Source organism: Lonchura striata, chromosome 11, assembly GCF_050655825.1.
Source record: "Lonchura striata isolate lonStrDom1 chromosome 11, ASM5065582v1, whole genome shotgun sequence".
Lineage (NCBI taxonomy): Eukaryota > Metazoa > Chordata > Aves > Passeriformes > Estrildidae > Lonchura > Lonchura striata.
In genome coordinates, this window is record NC_140713.1 from 17,644,341 (window position 1) to 17,670,402 (window position 26,062).

The window sequence follows — 26,062 nt, forward strand, 5'->3', positions numbered from 1 at the left end:
GCGCGGGGGACGGGCGGGGCCTCGCTCGGCCACGCCCCCGGGCGGGGCGGGTGACGCACGCGCAGGGGCGGCTGTCGCGCGGCGGCCGCGGCCGTAAAGCGCGGAAGGTCAGGCCGGCCTCCCTCTGCCCCAGGTGAGCCGGCCCCGGCCCCGCTCCGCGACCCCGCCGCGGCCGCTCCGCGCCCTCATTCCCCTCCCGGCCGCCCCGCAGCGCGGGGTCGGGGGCGAGCAGGCCGAAACGGAGGCTCCTCGGCCCGGCGTTCCCTGACACCCCGCGCCCTGACGCCCCCGTCCCTCGGGCTCCCGGCACGCACCGGAGGCTGCGGGCGGGAGAACCTCCGGTGCTGCTGGGGAGCTGCCGCAGCCAGGCCCTGGTAAAGCTTGTGGCAAAGCTGTTCCCGGAGGGGCCTCTCCGGTGCCCTGTGCCAGTTACTCTGACCACAGACTTCGTTTCCTTCTTCAGGTAAATGCCTGGCAGCGTTAATAATCAAGTTTATTTGTGCCCTAATTACTTCTGGCTTTCGGAAGCATTCCAGAGCATGATCTGTGCCTGATGGCCGTTTCAGTTCTCCTTGTCACTGGTGTGAGAGCTTTTCCACCTTTCGTCTGGTTTTTCGCTCATTGTCAAGTTGCAGTGTCAAAACCAAAGGTGTAATGCTCTGTTCCAGTTTCATGATCTAAGTTGAAAACGGCAAGGTTGTTGTTTCAGGAGTAGCTGCCCTCCTGTTTGTTTGCTCATCAGCTTTCTCATGTCCACTTATACCCGGCCCACCACGTGATGTCTCCTTCTGCCAGCCTCGTGTGTAATAAGATAAGTGGTAATGTGAGTCTCATCTTTTCCTTCCTAGAAGGAGTGGTGCTGAAGTAACATCTGAACACATCTAGGTGGTGCTTTAGGAGAAGTGACAAAGAGCTGCCGGGATGTTCCTCAGATTGCTGTCCGATATCCAGTGGCGGGCAGCTCACCCGAAATGGAGGAGAATGACCAGCTCCCAGCGAAGTACCTCCACTACAGCAGAGCCTCAGCCGGTTTCCCTGCCAGCACAGGCACAGGTTGTCATCTGTGGTGGTGGAATCACAGGCACCTCTGTGGCCTATCACCTTTCCAAGATGGGCTTTAAGGATATAGTCTTGCTTGAGCAGGGCAGGTAAGGATTTCTGGTTAAAAACCCAACAAAATGAGACTTCTATGCAGAATAGTATCTGCTGTTATATATTATTTCTATCTCTTCACCTGAACTAAAGTGGAGACCTGGAAATAGCCTTTTCCCTGGGGGAAATAAGGTTATACAGAACATTACTAACAACACTTACTGCCCTTCCCAAGCACAGGGCTGCTCTGCAAGGTGAAGAGTATCCCTTGTGCGATTGTGGTGGGGTAGCTGTGGCTCAGGGCCCGACTCCCATGCAGCTATGCCATTTCCCTCTGCAAGACAGAGAGAAAGTAAGCCAAGAAAACTTAGGATAAAGATATGGAGATTATACTGCGATGAGCAAAACAGACTTAGCCTAGGGAGAATTAATTTAAAATAATTACTTTATTTCATGACAGTCACAATGGATTCAGGTAGTGAGAAACAAAAAGCAAGCATTAAAATGTCACCTTTTTTTTGTCAGCTTCACTCCTGCACTCCAGGGTCTTCTACCTCTCCATAGTGCCCTGAGAAGCATGGGGGTGTGATCAGTACTGGGCTCCAGTGAGCATCCTGCATGCACTGCAGTTCCCATCAGGAAAACTACTCTGGTGTGGGTTTTCCATGCACCACAGTTCCTTTGGGAGATATCTAGCTGATCTGCTGTAATCACAGGTGATCATGTAAAACAATGCAACTGGCAAAGGTGATGGACCATTTTAAAAGAACCAAAAATCCACATTACTCCTACAGCCTGTTGACCTCTCAGAGCAGATGCTCTGTGTGTCTGAAGCATTACACAGCCAGCAAAGCTCCAGAGATTGCAAGAGGTTATAAGGAGACATCACTAAAACATCGCCCTGTAAGCTGGTGAAATGCTCAGATTATCCACTTAGTTGGAGGATTTAGTGCCTCTGTAAAATAGCCAAGGCTGTTATGATCTGGCTGAGCATAAGTGCCCTCATTGTGTTTGGTGAGATCTCTAGCGGAGCACAGAGTTCCTGTTGAAAGCTGTGCATCTCAACATTTCCCCTGTTGTTTTAGATGTCTGTTTCTGAGGTTTGTTCATGGTATTTTTATGAAGCAGTCTGGGGATCCTGTGCATGAGACACCACTGAAACTTTAGGGTTTGAAGAGGTGTTTATTGTAGCAGCTTCCAATGCCCTGAATAGGTGCTGGACTGTATATCTATCATCTAGAGCTTCCCACCTGATACTGCCTTCAGGAATAATTAGCTGTGGTTCCTGCAGTTTGTGTGACTGGGAAGCAGCAGGTTCTTTCTAGCTGCAAAGAAAAGAAATTTGGTATTCTCATATGAGACCTTGTGAGTGGAGTCCTTCTGAGCAAATTGGGGTGCTGGGCTGTGTTTGCAAGGGAATGTTCTTTTTTCTAGCTTGGAGTAGGGTTTGAGCAGCCCATTAAAGATGAATTAAGATGCTGTGTAGGTTCAGTCTGTGCATGCTCAAGGAGAAGGAGGAATATTGCAGTAGCAGAAATGTCTTATGAGGAGTACAGCATGGCAAGACTGTGCTTCGGCTCTTTGGGTTGTTGTTGAGTAGGGGTGTAGCAAATATTCCTTACCCAGCTGAATCTTAGATTTTTTTTACATAAAATGCTTTCATTGAAAAATGTCAGTGTTTCGGACTTGTTAAAGAGAAATTGTCTTAGAATGCAATGTGTTTTCAAAAGTGAGCAAAAGGAATATCATTCTAGAGATTGTGTCAGCCCTGCATCATCCACCTTAAAGTGTTGTTTTGATGTGTTTGGGGGAGAAGTTGCTGTGTGGTTTGTGCTGCTAGTGGAGCTGCTGGAGCAGCCTGATGTGGAGTGTGTACCTGGCAGCTGCATGAGGCCCTTCTCTGCACCTTCTCCTGCAGGTTGGCTGCTGGCACCACTCGTTTCTGTGCTGGCATTGTGAGCACAGCCAGGCTTGTGTCCATAGAGCTGAAGATGGCACACTATTCAAACAAGCTCTACCAGCAGCTGGAACAGGAGACAGGAGTGCAAACAGGTACTGAAAGTGTCATCATGGAGTAATCTTTGGGAAACTGTAGTACTGTTGCTGAAATATGTGTGAATAAATAATAAAACCACACTGACTGCATTTTACAGTGTCTTAAGGCTTGAAAGTCCTGTTCTAAAACAATACATATGGACCCAAGCAGATGCAAAGTGATGTCACTAGTGTGAATCGTGAAGAACAGGGAGAAAACTATCAGATGGGCAAACTGAAGGCAGACTACCTGCAAATTGTGACAGTTTGCATGTTGTCTGTAACTTGGGCAGACATGAGAATTTTCACAAGGACATGAAAAATAATACTGCAATGACTGGAGCAAGTTGGCCTCTTCTGTGCACTGATTTACGTCTCAAAAAGAAAATGTGGTTAACAGGAGCACTGAAGCATAGGCAAAGCTGTGCCTCTTACTGCAGTCTAACCCTGGAAATAACAAGAAAAGATTATGTTGAAATTCTCCCTATCCCTCCAAAATGTCTGAGCATGTACCTGATAGGAAGAAATTGGTCACTCAGTTTTTTTCTGACAAGAGCTTGTCATGTATGTCAGACAAATGAATACCTCTATAGAGATTCATAACTATGCCTGCAATTAAGATGAATACTAATTTAGTGCAGGTGTTGAAGTGACATAATATCTGCTTTTAGTTGTTGAAGTTTTATTCTTCTGAGTAGTCATTAGATCCCTTTTAACTTCTCTCTCTTTTAATAGCTATCATGTTTAAAATTCAGGGTTTTTTTTTATAAATAGGAGTATATGAAGTAGAAAGAGAACACAATTTAAAATTGCTTTTTTAAAAAGTTGGCTCATGCACTTTCTAATTACTAGCTTGTAAGTGTTTAAAGTTATTTGAGGATGTGAGATTTTCAGGCTCCTGAGTAGTGGAAGCAACAAGTCTGCAATTATATTAAAACAGTGAGTCTGAGATGGAAAGGAATTCAAGATCCTGTCCAAATCTGACTTGACTTTGGTCATTGTCATAGGGTACATGAAGACAGGCTCTATTTCACTGGCTCAGACTCAGGACCGACTGATCTCTCTGAAGCGCATTGCTTCATCGCTGAAGTACGTATGAGCAGGAAATGCAACTCAGCTTCAGTGTGCATCAGCTCTCCTGCAAGACAAATGACATGGTGTTTCTTATGTTCTGTGGCAGTGTAATGGGAATACCATGTGAAATTATCAGCCCAAAGAAAGTGTTACAGCTCCACCCACTGATCAACATCCATGACCTTGTGGGGGCCATGTATTTGCCAGAAGATGCACTCGTGTCGTCTGCCAATGTGAGTCTGGCTCTGGCAACCGCTGCCTCACGGAATGGTAGGAGCTTTTTCTATCTACAGAGTGCTCTCCTGCATGATAGCTAAGTTCTGCATCTCTTTTGATGTTCTAACTGAGCACTGAAAACCAAAATTCTGTTAGTTCTGTGAAGTTCAGATTCTTTAAACCTGTTTATTTCTGAAAAAACAAGTTGGATTTTTTACATACTGAATGTTTACAGGTTTCCTGGGATAGTTCAAGCACCTGTTTGTTGTCCTTAATGGTTACATATTTACACTGTTTGTTGCCCTTAGTGGTTATGTATTTCTCTGAAAAAGCACACACCCTTTCCTTCCTAGAATTGATTCATAATTACACATCAAAATAGTTAATTACCTACAAATGAAAGAGTAGTTGAGCCTTGTGGAGTATTTAATCGAGCACGTATGCTTTGGAAATGGGTTTGGAAGTGTATTAATAAATGCTGTTCGATCAGTGTGTGGTTTAAAAGTAGGGGAAAGGTTAAATAAGGTGACAGGAAATAAAGGTCATTGAGGATGAAAGTTCATCAGATCAGAAGAAGCTGCTTAGAAAGATACCTCTCAGTTTCTTTTGGCCCAGATTGACTGAATACTGTGTATTGATTTTTTTCCCACAAAATTACTTATTTCCCATAAGAAAACTAGTCATGCCATCTGAACTACAAGTTTGTTGCATAAAGGATTTGTAATAGAAAGAAGTCCATAGCTGAGACTTTTTTTGTTGATACTGGGCATCTATTTATCACCCAGATTGTCACATGGGGAGAAAAAAAATCTGTAGCTCTTCTCAGTCTCAGCCTATATAAATTGTAAATATGATGTTTTACAAATAATAGGGTTTTGCTTAAGAATTACTGGGTCAAGAAAAATTTAGTCTCCAAGAGAAAGTAAGCATTTCAGTTGAGCATAAGGGTTTAAAGCTAACAGTCTGACACATTAGAAAGAAGGCTCATGGTGTAGTGACTCTCTGATCCATTCCAGGTGTCCAGATTCACGAGCGGACGAGTGTCAGTCATGTCACAATCCAGAAGGGTCGAGTGACTGGAGTTGAGACTGACAGAGGGCGGATTCAGTGCGAGTACTTCGTCAACTGTGCGGGCCAGGTTGAATTGTTTAATTTTTTTTTTTTCTTGTTTCTGTTCCTTAAGAATATGTGCACTTCCCTCTATTTTTTTTTTTTTTTTTTTTTTTCCTTTTGGATTTTTTAATGGTTTGTGCATTGGCTTGGTTTGCTGGAGTAAATCAAATCATGTTACTCATTAGCTTATCCCAGCAGGATAAGGAGGAGTGAAGGAGGAAAAGCAGTGCTTGCCATTTTCTGTGCACCAAACCTGGGTGCAGCTGTAGCTTGTTGGTACGGCCCTGTCCATGGTCTCTCTTCTGGGAGGTTCACTCTTCTGACAGGAAGAACTTTGCTTTGGCTGTTAGGGAGACAGCCCCTTTTCTCTCACTTCCCTCTCGAAAAATTTGTTTGCTTTTACTCCTTAGTGTATGTCTTCTCTACTAGAAAATACACCTGACAATTGCAGTTTCTCAGCTAGCAGCTGTCACTCTAGTTAGTAAAGGGTCTTAGTTCAGGCACTTAAATGCTGACTATTCTGCTTCTAGGTGCTGAACCTAGTACTGACTTTGGTCTACAAATCTTATTTTGCTTTTGTTTTGTAAACCGGTACTTCTTAGTTTTGAGATAGGGCCCCACTTTTCTAGTTATCATGTTAGGAACAGAAAAACAGTCTTTATCCAAAACAGTTCAAATTCTAAGAAAAGAGAAAAAAATCGTGTCTGTTTAATGTCCTGGGGTCTGAACAAAATCTTGGTATTTTATGAAAGAAAAATCAGAGAGGTGCTTATGTCCTGCTCTTTTCCTGAAGCTGTTTTTTTTTCTTTTCCATTCTGACCTGAATTTTTTTGATTTCAGTGGGCCTATGAGTTGGGCCACTCTGGGGAAGAACCAGTCCATATCCCAGTCCATGCGTGTGAACACTTCTACCTCCTGACACATCCTTTGCAGGAGCCTGTGTCAAGCAGCTTACCAAGTAAGGACTCCTCAGCTCTTCTCACTTCTCTTCATGAATTATACCTGCTTTCCAAGGTGACCTGTATTTTGTGACAAAAAGGCCAATGTCAGGCTATTGGTCCTCAGCTCATTTGGGATTGTGAAGTCCTTCTCTCTGAATTGCTTTGAATATCCTTTTTCAGTGGTAGAAAGAATATCTTTCTTTACTCTTGGGAAAGCTTTTCTTGCAGAAAATGACTTTGAGAGAGTTCATCAACTTAGCAGGAGAATGACCTCGACTCTAGCTCGAGTAGTAGTTGTGTCTGAGTCTTGGATTGTTGCATTTTTGGGCTGGAGAGCATGCTAGTCTTCGCTATGTTTTCCTTGCAGGCTGCTGGCCCCAAGTGGCCCATCTATTCCTTTTCTCCAACTGAAGCTAAAGCTTTACAGTGGCATTTACATGTCTATGAGCTGTAGGGGCAACCAAAACTTGAAGTAATTGCTCCTCCCCATGTTCTGGCTTTTGGATCTCTTAAAAAAAAGACTTTGTGTTTGAAAACTGTGGTTGAGAAGTAGAAAGCTTTACTTATTTACTTTCAGTTGTTAGCAAGATTTTCTGCTTCTAGTGAGTAATGTATACACTGTCCAGAGAATTGAGATCTCTGGATGGAGTCCAAGTGCTTCACTTTGATTTGACTAATTAAAACCCCTGTGTGTAGATACATATGTATACATATGTATATATTCACATACATGTATTCTCAGCTTTTCTGTACATGGCAAAAATCGCTGTGGAGCATGTCAGGTGGAGTAACATAAATACTTCAAGGTGACACACTACCAGTGGAAGGAGCAATCCAATCCTGACTGCTTGTCCTAACCCCAGTGCTGCCCTCCTTTTTTGTGCTGGTGGCCTGCAGTAAGCTGGATCTGTTACAAATCCCTTCTCTCAATTCCCTGCTCACCTCTTTTCTTCCCTCTGCAGCTATTGTGGACCCTGACGGCAGGATCTATATACGCAACTGGCAGGGCGGCATCCTCTCAGGAGGCTTTGAGAAGAACCCCAAACCTCTCTTCACAGAGGGGCGGAACCAGCTGGAGATCCAGAACCTTCAAGAAGACTGGGATCATTTTGGTATGTTAAAGAAGAAAGGTTCCCACAGCAGTGAAACATATACCTCCAGCAGAAGGCAGAGTTCATGACAGTGCAAGCTGTCATTGATCTGTAGGAAATATTAATGTTCTCTCAAATTCACTCATCTCTTCATTTTTTAGTAATTTGCTGAAAAAACCTTTACCAAGGGCTGCAGTACCTGAAGGGAGCCTACAGGAGAGCTGGAGAGAAACTTTTGACAAGGAGTGCTAGAACAAGGGGGAATGGCTTCCAAATGACAGAGGGCAGAATTAGATAAGATAGTAGGAGGAAATTTTTCCCTGTGAGAGTGACAGGGCACTGGCACAAGTTGCTCAGTGTTCAAGGTCAGGTTGGGACTTGGAGCAACCTGGTCTAATGGAAGGTGTCCCCACCATGCTGGGGTTGGAATGAGATGAGCTTTAAAATCCCTTCCAACCTAAACCATTTCAGGATTCTGTGATTCTGTGATATCTGTGTTATGTTTAAAAACACCCACTAATCCTTAGCACGTATTGCCTTCCTCCAGAGCAGCAAGGTACTACATCAGCTTCCCAGCACAGCTCTTCCATTTCAGTTGATTTTTGACTGTCAGTGCCATATGCTGCTCCTCTTGTGACACAGTAGATCAACACTGTTGACCTGCCACATAGCTGTGGTATTTTGTTTCTGCAGCTCTCTTCATCAGGAACTGACTAGTGCATTTCTATCAGTGGCAATTGCTTTGAGGACAGAAGTTGGAATTGTGGCTTCCCAGACTTCATCCTACCATTGACAGTGGTTCATTATATTCCAACTGTTCAGTCTTTCTCTTCCCATTTTATTTGATTCTGATTTTATATTCTGCATGTATTTTTACATGGAGGGCTTTTTCTCTAGGAAAGAGAGAAATGGACTCACATGGTCTGTGAGTCCCTTTCTTCTCCAACACTCCTGCTTCTTTGATGCCTAGTAAGTTGGTATGTGCCCTCTCATCTTCAAACTTGCCTTATATTCAGGAATTTAGCTTTCCCTTATATCAGAGTTCTCTGCATCCCTTGGATGCCGCTGGAACCCTAGGCATGGATGGAATTTCACTGATTTCTTTCTGCAGTCATAGTATGTTCTTCCAGCTGTGCTTCAAGTTAAATCAAATAATTTTACTTTGATTTCTGAGAGACACCATACTGATACAGTAAGTTTAAACTCCAGGGGGTGAAGCCAGGATGGGGTGCTGTTTTGTGTTGGCATATGTTAAAGGTTTTTAGATCCCTAGATGCCTAAAGACTTGCATGAAGATATTAGCTTCAGTAATGAGTTGCTCAAGCTCTGCACCCACTTCATTTTTGGTTTTCATTTGAATAAAATGAAAAGGCACTGCTTGCTGGTACCCCCAGATTGCCCAAGCTTCTGAAGCAGCTGCATGCTATGTTCCAGCTTTGCCCTTTTATCTGGTCAAATGTGCTGAACAGTTGAGCAGAGTCAGAGCTAACTCAGGCAGTATTTGATCCTTTTCTAGGGCTGCAGTTCCTGGGGTTTGAGCGCTTGTATTACTGCTTTGATCTTTGTCGTTGGAACACCTTTTGATTTTAAAATAGTCTGTGGAATTGCTTAAATTGGACTGGGTATGAGAACAAATCTAGCACTGATCTCTCTTTTTATCAATAGAAAAATAGCCTGTAACACCAGCCTCTCATTCTGGAATTGTAATGCTTGAGAGAGGGAAGAGAAAGAACGGGTCAGTTCTGTTTTAGCTTCTTCGGTAATGTGAAATCTGATTATTTTACTGCTTGTGCATTAAGCTCAGGAGTATTCCTAGGGCTGAGTCTTGAGGGCTTTTATCTGGAGTACTAAGCAGAGGTAACTTTTGGGCAACAAAAGCCAAGTAGATATCTTACCCGTTTATTAACACTCTCAAATGTCAAACTGTGAAGAGCTGCCAAAGGACTTTTCCAGCGTGACTGGGCAATGAAGCAGTGAGGAAATTCAATGAGGATAAATGTGAAGTGACGCAAATGCATGGGTGTGTGTGGGGATGGTCTTGTTTTCACCATGTGATATGATGGGCTTTGAACAGACCTTGGGGGCTTGTGTTAGTTCTGTGAAGACATCAGTGCAGCAGCGGTCAAAGCAAAAGACAAGTTAGGAATTACTGGGAAAGGAGCAGAAAACACACTTCATTATGCAACACTAAATCCTTGTTTTGCCAGATGCTAGTTCTTGTTCTAGGCTTCCTGTTTCCAGAGGGTATCATAGGACTGGAGAAGGTCTGGTGGAAGAGCAGCAAGAGACTGATCAAAGTTTGGAATAGTTTCCAGGAATGGTGTGACTGAGTGGGCTGGGGAAAGGAGATGACAGAAGGGAAGTAAACAGAGGTCTATAGATTCTGGAATGAGATAGGCTGGAAGGGGGATTCGTGACCACTGTCTCTTCTATGCTGGGAAGCATAAAAAGAAATTGAGTGTGAACTTTAAAACAAAAGGCAGTGATTCCTCATACAACAGATTTTAACAGATGGAACTCCTTGTCTGTTGGACTTTTCATGAGGCTGGGAAGGAATGGTCTAGTACTTAAAAGAGAGACCAATTTACAAGTTTCTAAATACAGAAAAAGATACCAAATTTTTAGGAAGTCCTCTGAGCTGATGGTAGGTGGAGGTTTGCAGAGTGCATGTGACAAGCATCCCATACATTTGCCTGTTCGTACTCCTCACTATTTAGCTATTGATGTCTGTTCCTATTTCCCAAACAAAACTGAACAGTGCTCTTGCACTGTTGAAAGTATACTGAACTCTTGGTCTGGATCAATATGGCTGCTTTTATTGTATGCTGTGTGATCCATTTTAAGTAGTGTGATTCCAGCAAGTAAACCATTTCTCCCGTGACTATATCAAAGCATGGAAGCACTTCCCACCTAAAGCAGCTGAAATGTGTTGAGACTATTTTTCTCTTTATTGTCTTGGGTCCTAGGGCCACTTCTGGGTGCCCTCCTGCGCAGGATGCCAGGTTTGGAGGCTCTGCAGATCATGCAGTTGGTGAATTGCCCAGAGTCCTTCACCCCAGACATGCGATGCATCATGGGAGAGTCGCCCACTGCACGAGGCTACTTCGTTCTGGCTGGCATGAACTCAGGTGGCATCTCGTATGGTGGGGGAGCAGGCAAGTAAGTGGTCTATCATTGTTGTGTGTGTAAGCAAGGCTTTAGCCAACAGACTGCTCAGATGATCCTCCTGTGTAGAATGTTGTGGTTGGTATTTGTCATCTCCTCTGACAACAACTCCTCTTTCGTTTCTGACTTGAGAGAAGGAGAGGAGCAGTTGCTGTTTTCTGATTATGTTCTCCAGTGTGCCTTTCAAACCTGTGTTGGATTCTTCTCCTGTCCTGCACACCTCTCCTCTGGCATCACGTCTCCCTGAGCAGCTGGGGATCAAGTAAGCTTTGTTAAAGCTATGTCAGAGGAGGTTTAGGTTGGATATTAGGAAAAGGTTCTTCACCCAGAGGGTGGTTGGATACTGGAATGTAAAGACACACCACCGCACTGGAACAAGCTGCCCAGGAAAGTGGTCACAGCATCAAGCCTGCCAGAGTTTAAGATGCGTTTGGACAATGGTCTCAGGCACCTGGTGTGATTCTTGGGGTTATCCTGTCCAGGGCCAGGACTTGGACTCAGTGATACTTGTGAGTCCATTCCAACTCAGGATATTCTGTGATTCTATGATTCTATAACTGGTATGTTTTTTTTTAAACTACCACAAAGAGATAAAAGCTAGCAAAGCATATATTCCCTCATCTCCCATGCTTCATTATCTCCTTTATCATTTGATTGAAGTCTTTATATCATTTAAGTTGCTACAGCAATTAATTCCTCTGAAAGCAGTGTGAATCTGTTGCTGATGAAACACCATATATATGTGATGCCAGTGCTGACATTAGTTTTAGACTGTCCCCTACAGTAAGATAGGGGTGTAATAATTTCCCAGTAAAATCCAGTTCCTGTGTTAGTGCAGATTCTTAGACAGGCATGTAAGTGTGATCTCAGCAGCAAAGTTGCTGAACGATCATTTCTCCCTGTGATTGCCATTTAGTTTTGGTGACTGAACATTCCTTCTGCCACACAGCCTTCTTGAAAAACTGCTCGTTTTTTATGCTGGTGTTAGTATCTGCCTTTGTCTCCACTAGTTTACATCCATTGTCTAATAATTTAACTCACTAGAGAAAGAGCTCATAATTATTTTTTGTTGTCACATGAAATACAGAGAAACTTTTCAGTGAGGTTCTCTTCAGAATCAAATTAATTTCTGAAGGTAAAAGCACTGTTTGTTCATTTGTTGCTACAGCCCCAAAATAAACAGCTTAGCTTGCTAATGTAACTTTTCATGATCAGTTCCAAACCCCTTTGTTTTGTTGTCTGCTGGCTGTGAACAGAACCTTCTTCTCTGCTAAATTCTGAGTTGCCTGTGTCCATTAGTTCTGGAGAATGCCTTCCTCCTTCACTGCTGGAAGTGTTGATAGATATAATTTGGCTGGTACCTCGTGCTAAATGAATGCTGTCACTGGCAGTTTGTGGCTGAGCCTACACCAGGCAATGAGAAATGAGAAAGCAGAAGCATTCAACTCCATCTGAAATGTATTTCAACCTCCTTTTATATCAGAACCTGAGCATTTGACACTGTGTCAGCTAGGTTACCTGTCCAGGCTCTGGCTTCATTTTAGCACATGTCCTGAACTTTGTGCTACCCTGTATGCTTCATCCTAATGGGCAATTAATAATTTGGAAATCTGTGAATGCATTTTATATAGGGAAACTATAGATTCTGCTAGTGTTTAGAATACCATGTTACATGTCTTCTCTCTCGCTATTATAAGAAATTCTCAAGTCCGAACTGCTTTCCTTCTTACTTCAAAGCTACACTTTTCCCTTAAAACATTGGCTGATATCTCAGTCTGTCTTTATTTCTTCCATCAGGTACCTGGCAGAGTGGATAGTAAATGGGTATCCGTCAGAAAATGTCTGGCCCTTGGATCTGAAGCGTTTTGGAACCCTTCAGAGCAGTCGCACTTTCCTCCGTCACCGTGTGATGGAAGTCATGCGTAAGTGAGGTCTCTGCGTTTAGCTCTGGCCAGGCTGTCCAAGATTTTGCCCTTTGCTGCACTGTCTCTTCTCTACTATCACTCTGACAAGCATTTTCCTTCTTTCTGACCTCCTTCATGGCAATATAGCCCTTTTCCAGGAGAAAGGAAAGGATGAGGGGTTTTTTGTTTGCCAGCATTCTTATTAACTTTTCTAAAACAATACTGTTGGTACCTTGCTCTCTGCTATTTTTGTGCTTTGCCTCTGATGTAAGGAAATTTTTATGTATCTCTGTAGGGGCTCCAGCCTAAAAAAGCAGTGCCAAGTCTTAACCGGGAATGTTACACTGTCTCCAAAGATTGTTATTCTTTGCACATCATTAGGGCACGGAGGTACCTTCACTTCCAACTTACGGCTGGATGACCCAGTTATCTTGCATAATTCAGGAAGTCTTCATAGACATACTGCTTTCTCCTGTCAAAGTTTGCGATAAATACCTTGCAGAATAGATTAGAGATGCCATTTTTCTTGTCTAAAGCCATGCTTTGTTTCCTCCTGTTGTTTGAATATCTGTCATATTGTCTGAATAATGTGGATGACTTATTTTCAAATTTGAAATAGAAGTACGAAGTGCTCCACAAGTTGCATAACAGGAACAATTACTTGAATACCAAGTTTAAACTAAAAACATATGTTTGGGTGAAAGCAGAGAAGCTGGGTAAACGTCTTAGCCCTGCTATATCTGGGGAATAAAAACCTTATGCCGCTTTGACCTTCTTCCAAGAAAAAAACACTTTATACTCTGGGCATTAGTCTGCAGTTGCTTTCCAGTACAAACCTCAGTTCTGATAGCTGCAGAATCCCTCTAGTTTTTACAGAGTGAGAAATGTATTCCATTTTTAAAGTGTTATGTTCCCATTCTAATCTAGTCTTCCCTATACCCTGTCCTTCATGAGTACCAATTTGAGATCTTGCCAGTAAATTCATTAAATTGTTAGCTATGAGGCAGAAATTATGGAAGTGTTCAGTAAGAATTAGTTGGCTTATCTACAATTCTAAGCAGTTTCTGACTGAGGTAAAATCTTAACATTTATAAAGTAGTATTCAAGCATCCTTAAGTTATTACTCTCCACTGATAATTAAGAAGGATGCTTAATGTTTATTCAGGTAACTTGTTTTCTAAATGAAAATATTCTATAGTAGCTGAACCAATAGAGAAGCCATTTGGAAAAGCTTCAGTGATTACAAAAGGCTGAATTGCCAGTATTTAAGAAGGCAAATGAGATGGTCCCTGTAGCTGTGGGCTGCCACCCCAGCATTAGCTTTGTCAAAATATCAGATACAGTGCAGTGCCAGGGAAGAATCCTGCATAATTAATACTAGTCAGCATGACTTCATGAAAAATGAGAGTTTTTGTTATCTAGCAGAATTATCATGAGACCATAAATATCTATAAATATAAGTGTTTTGTGCAAATATTATTACTCTTATTTTGAAGAGCTATAAATGGATCAAAATAGATTAGTGGATTTTCAAAAGCAAGAAAAGGAAGGTTGGAGCTGTTTTGAGGGAGTTTTTATTGCTGGTTCAGATATTAATAAATACTGATAATCTGGAAGAAAAGTTTAGATAATCACTTTGCCTAATAAAGGATCTTTATGACCACTGCAGCCCTCATGTATGATCTGAAAGTGCCCCGCTGGGACTTCCAGACTGGCAGGCAGCTGCGCACTTCACCTCTGTACGACCGCCTGGACGCGCAGGGAGCCAGGTGGATGGAGAAGCATGGATTTGAGAGAGTCAAGTATTTTGTCCCACCTGGGAATGGTGAGATCATATTTTCCTCTGCCTAGTGCTTCCCAATTGGTCTATGTAAGGTCTTAATTCATACAGTATATTAATTTTTCCTTTGATTTTTCTTTGTATTAGATCTGCTGGATTTGGATCACAGCAAAACCTTTTACAAACCAGACTGGTTTGATATTGTGGGTTCTGAAGTCAAGTGCTGTAAGGAAGCAGTTTGTGTTATTGACATGTCATCTTTTACCAAGTTTGAAATAAGTGTAAGTACCTAGGAAGGGCCCACCTGGCAAAGGTGACCTTTAGCTTATTATTGCCTGCTTTTGCAAAAAACTCTGTCTCCTGTTGAGAACAGATAGAGGAAGTCACACTGTATAGCTAAATTCAGGTTGTACCACAGTATATAGCACAGATTGGGTTTTGTCTGTCAGGGGCCCAGTTTATAGAAATATCAGCTTAGTCTATACATAGAATTTGACCTCAGGCACTGTGGCACTGTTATATCCTGTTACGCTCAAGACGTCAGTGTCACGATCATCACAAATTGAAATAATTTGGGCCAGGATGTTGATGCGATCTTAAGCTGCCCCAGTGGATTTGTTTTGCTCAGGCAGCTTGTCTGACTTTCTCTTCCTTTTGATTCATGTAGTCCACCGGAGACCAGGCCCTGGAGAGTCTGCAGTATCTCTTTGCGAATGACCTGGATGTGCCAGTTGGGCATGTTGTGCATACAGGAATGCTTAATGAGAATGGAGGCTATGAGAATGACTGCAGCATAGCCCGGCTCAGCAAGCGCAGGTGGGTGTGCAGACAGCATCTTTAGCAGTCACCCTTTTGTTGTTTGAGCCTTTAAGGGCTTTTTCATCAAGACCATAAACTTTTGTCACCACCCTGAACTAAAAAAGTCTCACTCCTCCAGTAGTATTCCTAATACAGTAACTCAAGTGAAAGGGGGCTTCTGAACTTAAAAACATTGGGGAAAATAAGCCTTTTATCAGGATTGCAGATGAACATAGATTTCCTCAAAATGTTGGAGCTTTAGATGTTTAATTTCTTAATTGAGATACAATTTTTTTTTAGCAGTCACTGGAGTTTATTAGTTTAGGTAACCATTTAAAGTGTAAACTAACTCCTGACCAATGTCCTTATTGGAATTGCACATTGAAAATACTACTTTTTGATTATTTCAATTTTCGTTGCAGTATAATTCTCAGTTCTGCAGTCTTTTATCATTCTTTGTGCTCTTTCATGCAAGCTGACATGATCACAGGATTTTAGCCTTAGACTCACTAGTTTGGGCTCTCTTTGGCATCCGATGAAAAGCTTTCTCATTTTTAAGAACTTAATAGCCATGGCTGTGTATATAAATCCAGCTGAGTGTTGGATTTATTCTTCTGGATGATTTTCTATGTGAAAACATAGAAAACAGTGAAAACTGTACTGGTATGATGTTGGAACTCTGATATGGTGTGAAAGCATTTTGTTGCTTCTCTTTCAACTAGAAACAGCTTTTAGTTCTCTTCCACTTCTGTCTGCATTCATGTATTGCTTGAAAGTATTGTCTTCTCTGTGAAACCAGTATCTTCCCTTCGTGCCTAGTGATTTCTACAGATGTTGATGTACTTTAACTCACAGTTTGTATCAGACACACACAGGCAGTTCATTTTCCCATATCAAGTGGAGTTCTGTTTTTGGAAACTGTTAACAATAACCATCATTGTGTGTGAAAAGACTTCAGCTAAAACAAGAAATTGCTGTGTGAACCATCTCTACTCCGACTGTCAGAGTAAAAAGAATCACTGGTGGTGAAGAGCTGTAAGTCACTTCTGCAAATCAGTTGTGACCTTTGAGATACTCTGTCAACTTCCTGCAGAATTCCCTGTGTTCTACGTCTAGTCACTTCTTGTTGCCAGACCACTGGTAATGCTTGAAGTGGGGGATTTCTTTTCATGACAGATGTAATGGCATTGATCCAGAGACTTGAGCTGTGGTTTTCACAAACCAGCTTGTTTTGATCTCCTGTTAGTTTGGAAACTGCTGAATGGCTCGAGTAGTTATGAATGAAGAATGAACTGATTCACTTTGTGGTTGTTTTTTCATTGTTTCTTGGGTTTGATTTGTCTGTTCCAGCTTCTTCATGATTTCCCCCACTGACCAACAAGTTCATTGCTGGGCCTGGCTGAAGAACCACCTGCCCGATGACAGCAACCTGGTCCTAGAGGATGTGACCTGGAAGTACACAGGTAAGAAATCACTAAAAGCAGACCTCCTCAGACAGCTCAAAATCACAAATGGTGTCTCCTGCTGCATGTTATTTAATTGTTCAAAGTGCCTGGAGTTGTGATTTAGTCTCCTTTCCAAACATTTGGATGAAAACAGCAGTTCAGAGACTCTTTTCTGGCAAGCCATGAGCTAGGAGACAGCATTATTTTACTGTGGAGTATCAGGAGAGAGTTTAATGATTCTCTCCTCTGTTCTTTAATGTAAACACACCTATTAGTTCAGTAAGACTTCAGAATTGGAACAGCATGTTATACACCAGGCAAGATTTCTCCAGTCTCATCCTAACGCTGTTTTGTTCCCCTCTTTAGCTCTCAATCTGATTGGTCCCCGTGCTGTGGATGTCTTGTCAGAGTTGTCCTATGCCCCAATGACTGCAGAACACTTCCCCTCTCTCTTTTGCAAGGTGAGTAACTGTGCTTCTGTTCTCATTCTGCTAGGTTTTTCAAAGCATGCATGGGAGGAGAGGAGAAATGTTTGGATAATTGGGGGAGAATTAAGATTTACAGGAAGGTTTACTGCAGTTACTGAAATAGGTTGGTAAAGAACTCCCTAGGCCCACTTGTCTTTGGGTTGTGTTTGCTAAATATATAGGTGAATATGCATTTGTTTTCAGTATTCCTCTTACCATAGACTTGTCACCATTTGATATCTTGACATGTTTCATATAATCAATTATGTCAGAAGGGCAGCTGGGATTGGGGACTCTGACATCGTCTCCTATCAGCCTGTTAAAAGGCTGAACAGATAGTTGCTATTCAGCTTCTGTCTTGTATCTAGAATACAACCTGTATCCTGACCTAGTTCCAGGGCTTATTGCCAAGTGTCAAGAAATGACTAACAAGCTTGGGTAATGTGATATCACTATTTGAAATTGGAAATATAAATTTGTTGCAAGTATGTGCAGGTGGCAAAGGGGAGAGAGGGCTGGGCAGTGTGGATGTGTGCTCCTTCTAGGTCTCTGTGCTGTGTTCCAGTTTGGATGATTTCACCCCCTCTGATTCTGCAGGAGATGAGTGTGGGCTATGCTAATGGCATCCGTGTGATGAGTATCACTCACACAGGAGAACCTGGCTTCGTGCTTTATATCCCCATAGAGGTAAGAGTGCACTGCAGCCTGAGCTAATTAAAGCAGTTGCTTGCATGCATAAATCGGAAACATTTTCCAAGTTGACTCCAGGTGATGAGATGTCTGATTTGCACCACAGGAAAGCTGCCTGCAGGCACCGGGGGAGTTTTTCTGCTTAATATTGCATTCCAATGGAGCAGAGCTCTTGTGCTTCAGTGGTGGGGGACAGTGACATGCCTAGTGGTGCCAGATGCTGCTGCTCTCTCCCGGTGCCAGTGTGTGTTTCACCCTTCTGTTGCAGTACGCCCTTCACGTGTACAACGAGGTGATGAACATGGGGCAGAAGTACGGCATTCGGAACGCCGGTTATTACGCGCTCCGCAGCCTGCGCATTGAGAAGTTCTTTGCATTCTGGGGCCAGGATCTGGATGCTTTTACTACTCCTATGGAGTGTGGACGCGAGTTCCAGGTCAAGCTGGATAAGGTACACCACCTTCTGTACAGGGTTTGGTGGCAGAGCAGAACTGGACTAAAAGGTTGCCAGGCAAGCGGATGGATGTGATTTTATGGAGTTGAGTGCAGTAGCTGTAACATATATTCTTGTACTTCAGGAGGCTGCTAGAAATACAAAAATTCTGTTTTCTGCCTTCCTGGGCAGCATTCCCAGTGACCTGTGCCTGGTGCTGCTTATTGCTTATTTTCTGTAGTGCCCAATGTGGCAGAGGTGCTCTGTACCTTACAGATGCTCAGAATTCTTGCTTTTCTAAGCTGTTTTCCCAATCTGATGAAACAAAAGCCAGCCTGTGCACCTGGTGTCATTTAATTATGTTAAACATGAGACTAGGCGCCAGGTAACAGGTGTTCTGTATTTTTAATGAAACAGGGAAGTTTGTAGAACAGTGTAGAGTTATATCATGCTTTTGTGGTAGCAGGTGCTGTTGCTATCACTGTCTTGTTTTCTTTTTTCCATCTTTGCATGAGCCAAAACAAATGCTTGTATTGCCTCAAGAAAAGAATGTAGTGACTAAGGATACAAATTTCATATTACTTACAGTTTACCTCTGGTTTATAAAGAAGGGTAGACTTCTGGAACAAGAAAAATTGCAAAAACTGGAATGGAAACGTGGTTTTCACTAGAGTGAAAATTAAAATTATTTTTCTAAAGACCAGCTTCACAAACATTTCTGTGTTTTTTAACATCTAAAGCAAAACCATGATAGAAAAGTATCTGAACTGGGCTTCTTGTATATAGAGGCAGCCCATTTTGATAGGGCATAAGTTGCAAGCATAAATTGCCCTTGTTGGCAACTTGTTCTGCTGCAGCTTAGCAGCTGCCACACTTCATGTCCCTCACATCAGCTGCCACTCCCTTTTTCCCCACAGGGAATGGAGTTTCTTGGCCAGGATGTGCTGTTGGAACAGAAGCAGAACGGGGTGTACAAGCGCTTTACCATGTTCATTCTCGAGGACCATGACACGGATATGGACCTCTGGCCCTGGTGGGGGGAGCCCATTTTCCGCAACGGCCGCTACGTGGGCAAGACCACCAGCAGTGCCTACAGCTACACCCTGGAGCGCCACGTCTGCCTCGGCTTCGTGCACCACTTCGACGAGAAGACGGGAGAAAAGCTGGTGGTGACAACTGACTTCATCAACCAGGGAGAGTACGAGATCGACATCGCCGGGCAACGCTTCCAGGCCAAAGCCAAGCTCTATCCCTTCAGCTCCCTCTTCACACAGCGGCGCCGCAAGGATGAGGTGGAACTGAGTGGCTACCAGCGGGAGTAGTGCTGAGTAGATAGACCTGCCCCTTGTCCCAGGCTGGAGTCTTCTCCCACCATCTTCCAGCCCTTTCTCACCTCATACATTTCTTTCTTTTCCTTTCTTGTCTTGCAACTTTTAAACTTTTTCCAGTGTGTTACATTTTGTATATTTAAAACTTTAATTTTCAAGCTTTCCCAACCCTGTCTGTCTCCCTCCTTCAACCCTTGCCAGGGTCCCCTGTGCCCCAGTGGATGAAGCACAGTGCTGAACATGCAGAGATGCCTGTGTAGGAGTGAACCCCACCAAAGGCCCTGGCCTTCTACTGATGGGAGGGGTTGGGGTGAATCCCTGAAGACTGCACTCTTCCTCTCTCCTCTCCAGCGTAAAGCATGGGACAGCAGGTCTTTGCTGCCTGTGGTTCAGGTGGTGGCTGACCTCACCCTGCTCTCCACATACCATGTGTTAGAGGGGTTGGTGTGCTGGTGCACACGGCAATGGAACTATCAGCTACCTCACTGGCATGAGACAAAGCATTATGTGAGCACAGCCTAGAGACAGGCTTTGGTGTTGTCCAGCCTGTCACTGCCCTCCTTTGTCCACCACTTTGGCTTTTCCCTAGCAGGGAGTAGATTTAACATCAGAGTATTGAGATGACAGTAGCATTGGTAAGTGCATTGTTGGTGGGATTGGACTTTTTTGTGTGGGGTCACTGAAAGTAAATGGCCTTCTATAAATATAGTCAAAGATTGACATGTGCATTTCACTTCTATAAAGGAATGTTGGGGTTTTTTTATTAGCAAGAATACTGATTTCTAACAAGGATAGATGTTGGTGTTTATTGTTAAATAGCAGTGTTGAAATGCTGCTTCTGTTTAAGCTGCACAATATACAGTCTCTTTGGGGATTGTCTTTCACTTTATGCGACTTGGTCAAACTCATCTGGCAAGGTTCATGGAGAACTTGTGTTGGTTTGGGGAACTTGAGCAGCAGGAGGGGATATTACCTTGTTTTAGTTGCCTGTGGTTATTTTGAAGTTGTAGGAAAAGGCACAGCATTTGTCTCACCTGTGGTGTGAGAAACCCTGGGTTTTCTGCTGGTGGTGAGAAAATGTTTCGGCAGCTCCTGCTGGACTCAAAAGTTTGTCTTCTGTTTTCCTCCTCAAATTGGTGCACTTCTTTGTCTCTCAGTAGTACCTCAGCTGAAGGGGGTTGAATAAGGGAGTGAAGGGAGCATGGTAGTGGGATTATAAATTGCTTTTCTTCAGCACTGCTCTTTGCATCTGGCTTCTCATACAGATACTCCAGATGGTGCAGCTGGAAATTCACCCCTTCTTCAGGTGTCAAAATGTGCCAGTTCAATCACTGATGATAAATGGTGAAGAAATAGGGGTATGCTGAGTTGTCTTGTGCACATTTGCATCATCATCTTCATATTTTGAGCACAATCAAAAACCAAGATGCTTTTCATTTACTTTAAAAAGATCTGTTAAATGTTTTCCCTGCCTCTGATACCACATACTTCTCATGGTCTTTCTGCTTCAGCATCTGTTTTGGACTTCAAACACAACCTTGCACTGTTGTCTGCCCCGTTAGCTGTGGTGAACACTTTCTCTATGGTCTAGAACCACTTTTGGACACTTTATTTTCCAGTTGAATGGTGAGCATCAGTAATATAAATATGAGCTCAAAAGCTCCCCTGGTTCTTGTTTTAAGTTTGTTTACTGCTGCTTTAGTTGCTTTGAGCTGTGCCTTCAGTTGGGTCTGTGGCTGCCAGTTCAGGAAACTGTAAGGGAATTTAGGATTCGAGCATATGGTATAGTAGGTTGGATGTAGATATCACTTCTCTGAGCATGCATTCCTTTGTGGTGAGTTCCACTGAAATGTGTGGCTTCTTCCAGGATTTCAAACTTAGTTCTGAACTGACATGCAGAATTTTCCAGCTTTTTAAAAGTAGTAACCACATTGGGGCACTTTTTTGAGATCTCAAAAAGCCCAGAGTACTCTCTGCAGCTGCTGTAGGCGAGATTCCGCCTGCTTGTCATTTCTGCCAAATTCCCCTATTATTGCTCTCTGAACTGAAATTTTGCCTGGTATGTTAGAATTAATCACTTAAATGAAAGGTTCATAAAGCATCTAATAGCAGTTTAAACTCTATAATTACTTCTTGCATCTCTTTTCTGCTTAGAGATACCATGATTCCATTGTTCCCATGCTAGACATGTGTACCAGGGAGCACCTTGGTCCTTCTCTGTTGGTTTTATAGGACACTGCTTCACCTTCCTTATCCACAGACACAGGCATTCAACCAAAGAAAGAGTTTTGTATGTGATATTTAGGATGTGGAGTAGCCCTTCTGCTTAGGGTTCTTAGAGGTTCTTTGAGCAGCCCTTCAGCTTAGGGTTTATTGACCATCTGTTGCAGGTGAATAAGGCATGATACTCCTTCAGGAGAACGCAGAGTATAGGGCCAAGGTGAGCTGAAGATTGTATTGAAACTGCTGAAGAGAGATTTCAGCTTGAGCTGTTCAATTCTCTGCAGAGCTAGAATTAGTTAAGACCAAACTGGAAAGCTAGGAGCATACTGTCCTTTACCAACCACTCATTCCAGCTGTATTATATTCCTCCTTGTGATTATTTTTTCCTTTTCCCTAATTTAATGGTGCCTGCTAGTTCCTCAGGCAACTTTTCATACATGGATGTCTCTTCTCCAGCAGTTCTGACAGTAAAATTGTGTTTTATGAGCTACTTTTGTCGTTATGTCTGCTAAGGTTTATTTTATGTCTGAAAGGTTTATTTTATGTCTAGATCTATTGACTTTTCCATACCAAAAATAGAGAGTGGAAATAGTTTTCCACCATGATGGTAGATATAGCAACACTTCTGTGTTTGCTGTTTAAGACTTGGGTGGTTTGGTAATTGTCAGTCTTACAGCTCATTAACGCCTACTCTGACCTTCCCTGCTATGAATTCTCTTCTTGTTTTATATCAGAACCTGAGAGGTCTTTAACTGCTGTTCAGGCTTAGTCAATTTAATTTCTGGTGTAGCTATTTTTACACTTACAATGTAAAAAATAGTTTGCCTTTACCAACTTGAACACCCATCAAGAGGACAATTGGATCACGTTTTAAAATAGTGATACCTAGTTGGAGGAAGATCCTTCTAGCATAGTGTTTTCATCTTGAGATATTAAGCAGTGATGTAAGACTCTAATCCCTTTATCTGATGATTAAAGTAGAGTGCCTAAAAAAAGAACAACTAAATCTGTTGAAGAGTTACTACTACCTTTGGTATAGCTTCAAATTAGAAAATTAAAAATCAGATCTTTGAAGCTGCTGTAGGTTAGTCTTTACATCCAAGATGGTAAATAACAGGGACTGTAAAATTCTACATCCTGATTCTCATCATTAAAACTGCCTTAAAATGCTTTTTGCTAAAAAAGGTGTTTGTTCTCATTCTGCACAGTAAGACTATGAACCTTGGATTGGGAAACACAAAAATAGCATCTCTCTCTGTGGCAGTGGAAAGGGAAATGGCCTCATTCTGTGCTGAAGCAGCAGCTGCAGGTCTGCTCTCTGCACCTCATGTGTATCAGTCACAGGGTTGTTACCAGTTCTCTGAGTCTTGCTGTCCAGAATGGGAACAGCCCGTGGATTCTGTTCATCCAGGCATCTTTACAGGGAAGGTGGCCAGTGAATCCATGTAAATGTGCATCCTTGAGAAGGGCTGGCTTGCCCAAGTGCAGTCTGGAGTCAGGGGAACTTATGGAAGACATAGCACTTTCTTCCATTAAATTATTTTTACACAGATATTGTCTTAACCTTGCTGTGTCCCTTCCTAAGTTATCCTGTTTTGTTAATCGTTGAGTAAGTAATGCAAGCCTTGAATAAAAGTGGTACTAGAAAAGCAGGAGTATATTGTTCATATTTAACAATCTGAGGATAAAATTAGTAGTCTATTTCTAGAATTATGTTTTGTGTTTCAGGAGGATGTGTTACAACAGTCATTTTCACATCTGTCTTTGCCAGACTTAGTTTCTATTTGTTTTCTCCAGTATCTAGATTTGATAGGCCTTGTTGAACAGTTTCTTATTTTGCAGAAAAGAAGGGAGGTTTTATAAAACTTCCACTGCATCTCCACATCTTGGTGTAAGCTTGGATTCCTCCTTTTTACTGTTGCATTTGAGTTGCCATCAATACTGTTGCTCTTCCTGTAACACCTTCAAATTCTGCTGCTGTACAATTTCTCATGCACAAGGTTCTTCTTTTCCTTCTACCTGATGCTTTGTCACTGGAGCCAGGTTGGCTCTAGATCTGTGTCTCTGCATCAGCTTAATTTATTCAACTTTCAGATGGTGCTGATACCAACATCAGAACTCCAGGCAGGTTTGTGGCCGCTGTAAATCCCATCATTTAACCCTCCCTTTCCCTGTGCCAGGATTTTCCCACTATCCTTAACACTACTTTAGTCTCCTTTCTCAGGTGGCTGAGTGCATTAGTCTTTTTGCCATCAGAGAGTGAGGCATGGCAAAATAAAAGCTGTTGGAGGGATGATGGAGTGGCTCAGCTGAGGTGGAAGGAGAGGTGCAGTGAAGATTTGATCCTTTGCTCATTATTCAACTCCTTAAGCCCAGCCTTGGAGAGATGATCAGCTTTGATTCCCAGCTCAGGGAGCATCTTCCTCTGCAGCCTTGGTGCTGGACAAGTGGGAGCCCTGTCTCTAGGCTGAGTTGGGACAGCATTAGCACTTGTTTCCCAGCACACATTTGCCCCTCTCATTGCGATGAAGGAAATCGTTCCACACAGGAGAAGTGGGGACTGTGTGCACTTGGTTGCCTGGAGCACTTTTGTCTCCCTGGCACATTATTGTAGCTGTAAAGGTACAGCACTGATGTCACCAACCTCATCCTTCCATGTTTGAACAGAACGGTGACATTTTGGGAAGAGATCTGTAAAAATGAGGTAGTTCCCATGTCAGGGGAATGGGGAGTTGCTTGCAAGGGCAGATGTAATTTTTATTTAAAACACAGCTCTTGGCTGCTGATAACAGTGAGCAAAATGTTCACAACCTTCACATTTGTCTTCCCAAATGAGTTTATTATAGTACTGGGTCAGAATAATTTCTGTCTATTTCAGGATGTTTCTTTTGTTTTAAACTAATTTTTCCTTAATTGATTGTTTGGATTTCTATTTTTAAAAGAAGGCATTCAGTCATGGAACAAAACTCAAGAAAGGCAGGGGTTGGTGTCATCTGATGACTTCAAGCTGTCACTAAAAAGCATTTGAAAATTTTCTTTGCACTTTAAACTTTCCTTAAGTATTATGGCTGTAGCAGTGTGCTTATAGCCCTTGGCATGAGTAGTCCTTGCATTTGAGAGAGGAGAAAAGAATGAATATTTATAAATGCTGTAAAGCTTTAGGTGAGGTATTTGGGCTGTGCCTGCCATTTGATTTCCTTCCTGGCAAGCTGTGTGCTGTGTGCCCAGAGATGGTAATTTTGAGCAAGCACTGGAGGATGGTGGAAGCTGCTGTTGCAGTATGAGACTGGAATTTGGAGCTGGGAGCCCTTGTGCCTGTCCAGCTGCTGGGCTGACACCTTCCTGTTTGCTCCCCACCCCCACAAAATGGATTTATTCACTTTTTCCTTGTGTGTAATGGGTTTTTTCTTTCTCTAAAGAATCCTGGGCTGGTGTAGAGTACTCTGTGGGTGTCCCATTGCATTAAAGGAAACAAAATTCTCTGCCTGAATGCTTCCCTGCCGTACCAGCTGACATTTGCAGGCAGGAGTTGGGAGAAGCAGGAGGGGAGGGGATCTGCTACCGCCTGTCATGTTTGCTGAGATGGCTCTGAGACTTCTCATCTCCCATTTGTCTCAAAGCTGGGCTGGATTACTGATGTCAGGCTGGCTTCTGGATTACAGCACAAGCCAGAGCTACTCTGCAGGTGTGGCACACTGGGCTGATGTTCTGTTAAAGATTCCACCAGCTGGGAATAAGGGATATCACCAAAACGGAGCAGTACGTTATAATTAGGAAAGTGTTCGCATTAATATTTACTGATTTGTTAATACTGGTAACAGTTGATCTTCCCACACAGATCCTTGACACCTGCTACAAGCAGAGCAGATAGCTGGGAGTTGTCAGCCATCCCAGCTAGGACCTGATCCATTTTGTGTGCATGGAGGAAAATCTGTGCTGCTGCCTTCCACCATGGCACCACTAAGATTTTTTCCATCCTAAAATTCCCTCCTTTTCCCGTAGCGGGATAGATCTCACTTCTTCCAGTATAACCAGAGGCAGATTAGTATCTCTCATGTCCTTGGCAGGTTCTCCTGCATCTCCTGGTCAGGCTTGCAGCAGGACACTCATCCAAACCCCCCCTTCATGCTTTTGTCTCCTGAGATCAGATTTTAAAAGGGCTGGGAAGATTTCTGATGCACACTGCTGCCGGAATTTTAAGAACAACTGAAGTTTGAGCCTGTGAAAACACTCTTCTAGTGCCTTATGTTTGTGAATGTTGTGCAATG

At 42.9% G+C, this 26,062-nt stretch overlaps 1 protein-coding gene across 4 annotated transcripts; it reads left to right on the forward strand.

Moving 5' to 3' along the window:
* Positions 1 to 27: 27 nt before the first annotated feature.
* PDPR (pyruvate dehydrogenase phosphatase regulatory subunit) lies at positions 28 to 21,232 on the forward strand. Of its 4 annotated transcripts, none has more exons than XM_085589705.1 (18): positions 28 to 133; positions 849 to 1,148; positions 3,011 to 3,144; positions 4,134 to 4,215; positions 4,307 to 4,470; positions 5,433 to 5,554; positions 6,370 to 6,487; positions 7,433 to 7,582; positions 10,528 to 10,720; positions 12,524 to 12,648; positions 14,300 to 14,455; positions 14,558 to 14,691; positions 15,078 to 15,226; positions 16,559 to 16,671; positions 17,020 to 17,114; positions 17,718 to 17,807; positions 18,079 to 18,261; positions 19,161 to 20,291. In XM_085589705.1, exons 2-18 carry the CDS (start codon positions 922 to 924, stop codon positions 19,563 to 19,565), a joined length of 2,640 nt encoding a protein of 879 aa, XP_085445831.1. In that variant the 5' UTR covers positions 28 to 133; positions 849 to 921; the 3' UTR covers positions 19,566 to 20,291. The 4 variants fall into 4 exon arrangements, with proteins under 4 accessions (XP_085445831.1, XP_021396763.3, XP_085445833.1 ...); XM_021541088.3 differs by having other exon boundaries at positions 62 to 463; positions 19,161 to 21,232; XM_085589707.1 differs by having other exon boundaries at positions 115 to 133; positions 852 to 1,148; positions 19,161 to 19,739.
* The last annotated feature ends 4,830 nt before the right edge of the window (positions 21,233 to 26,062 follow it).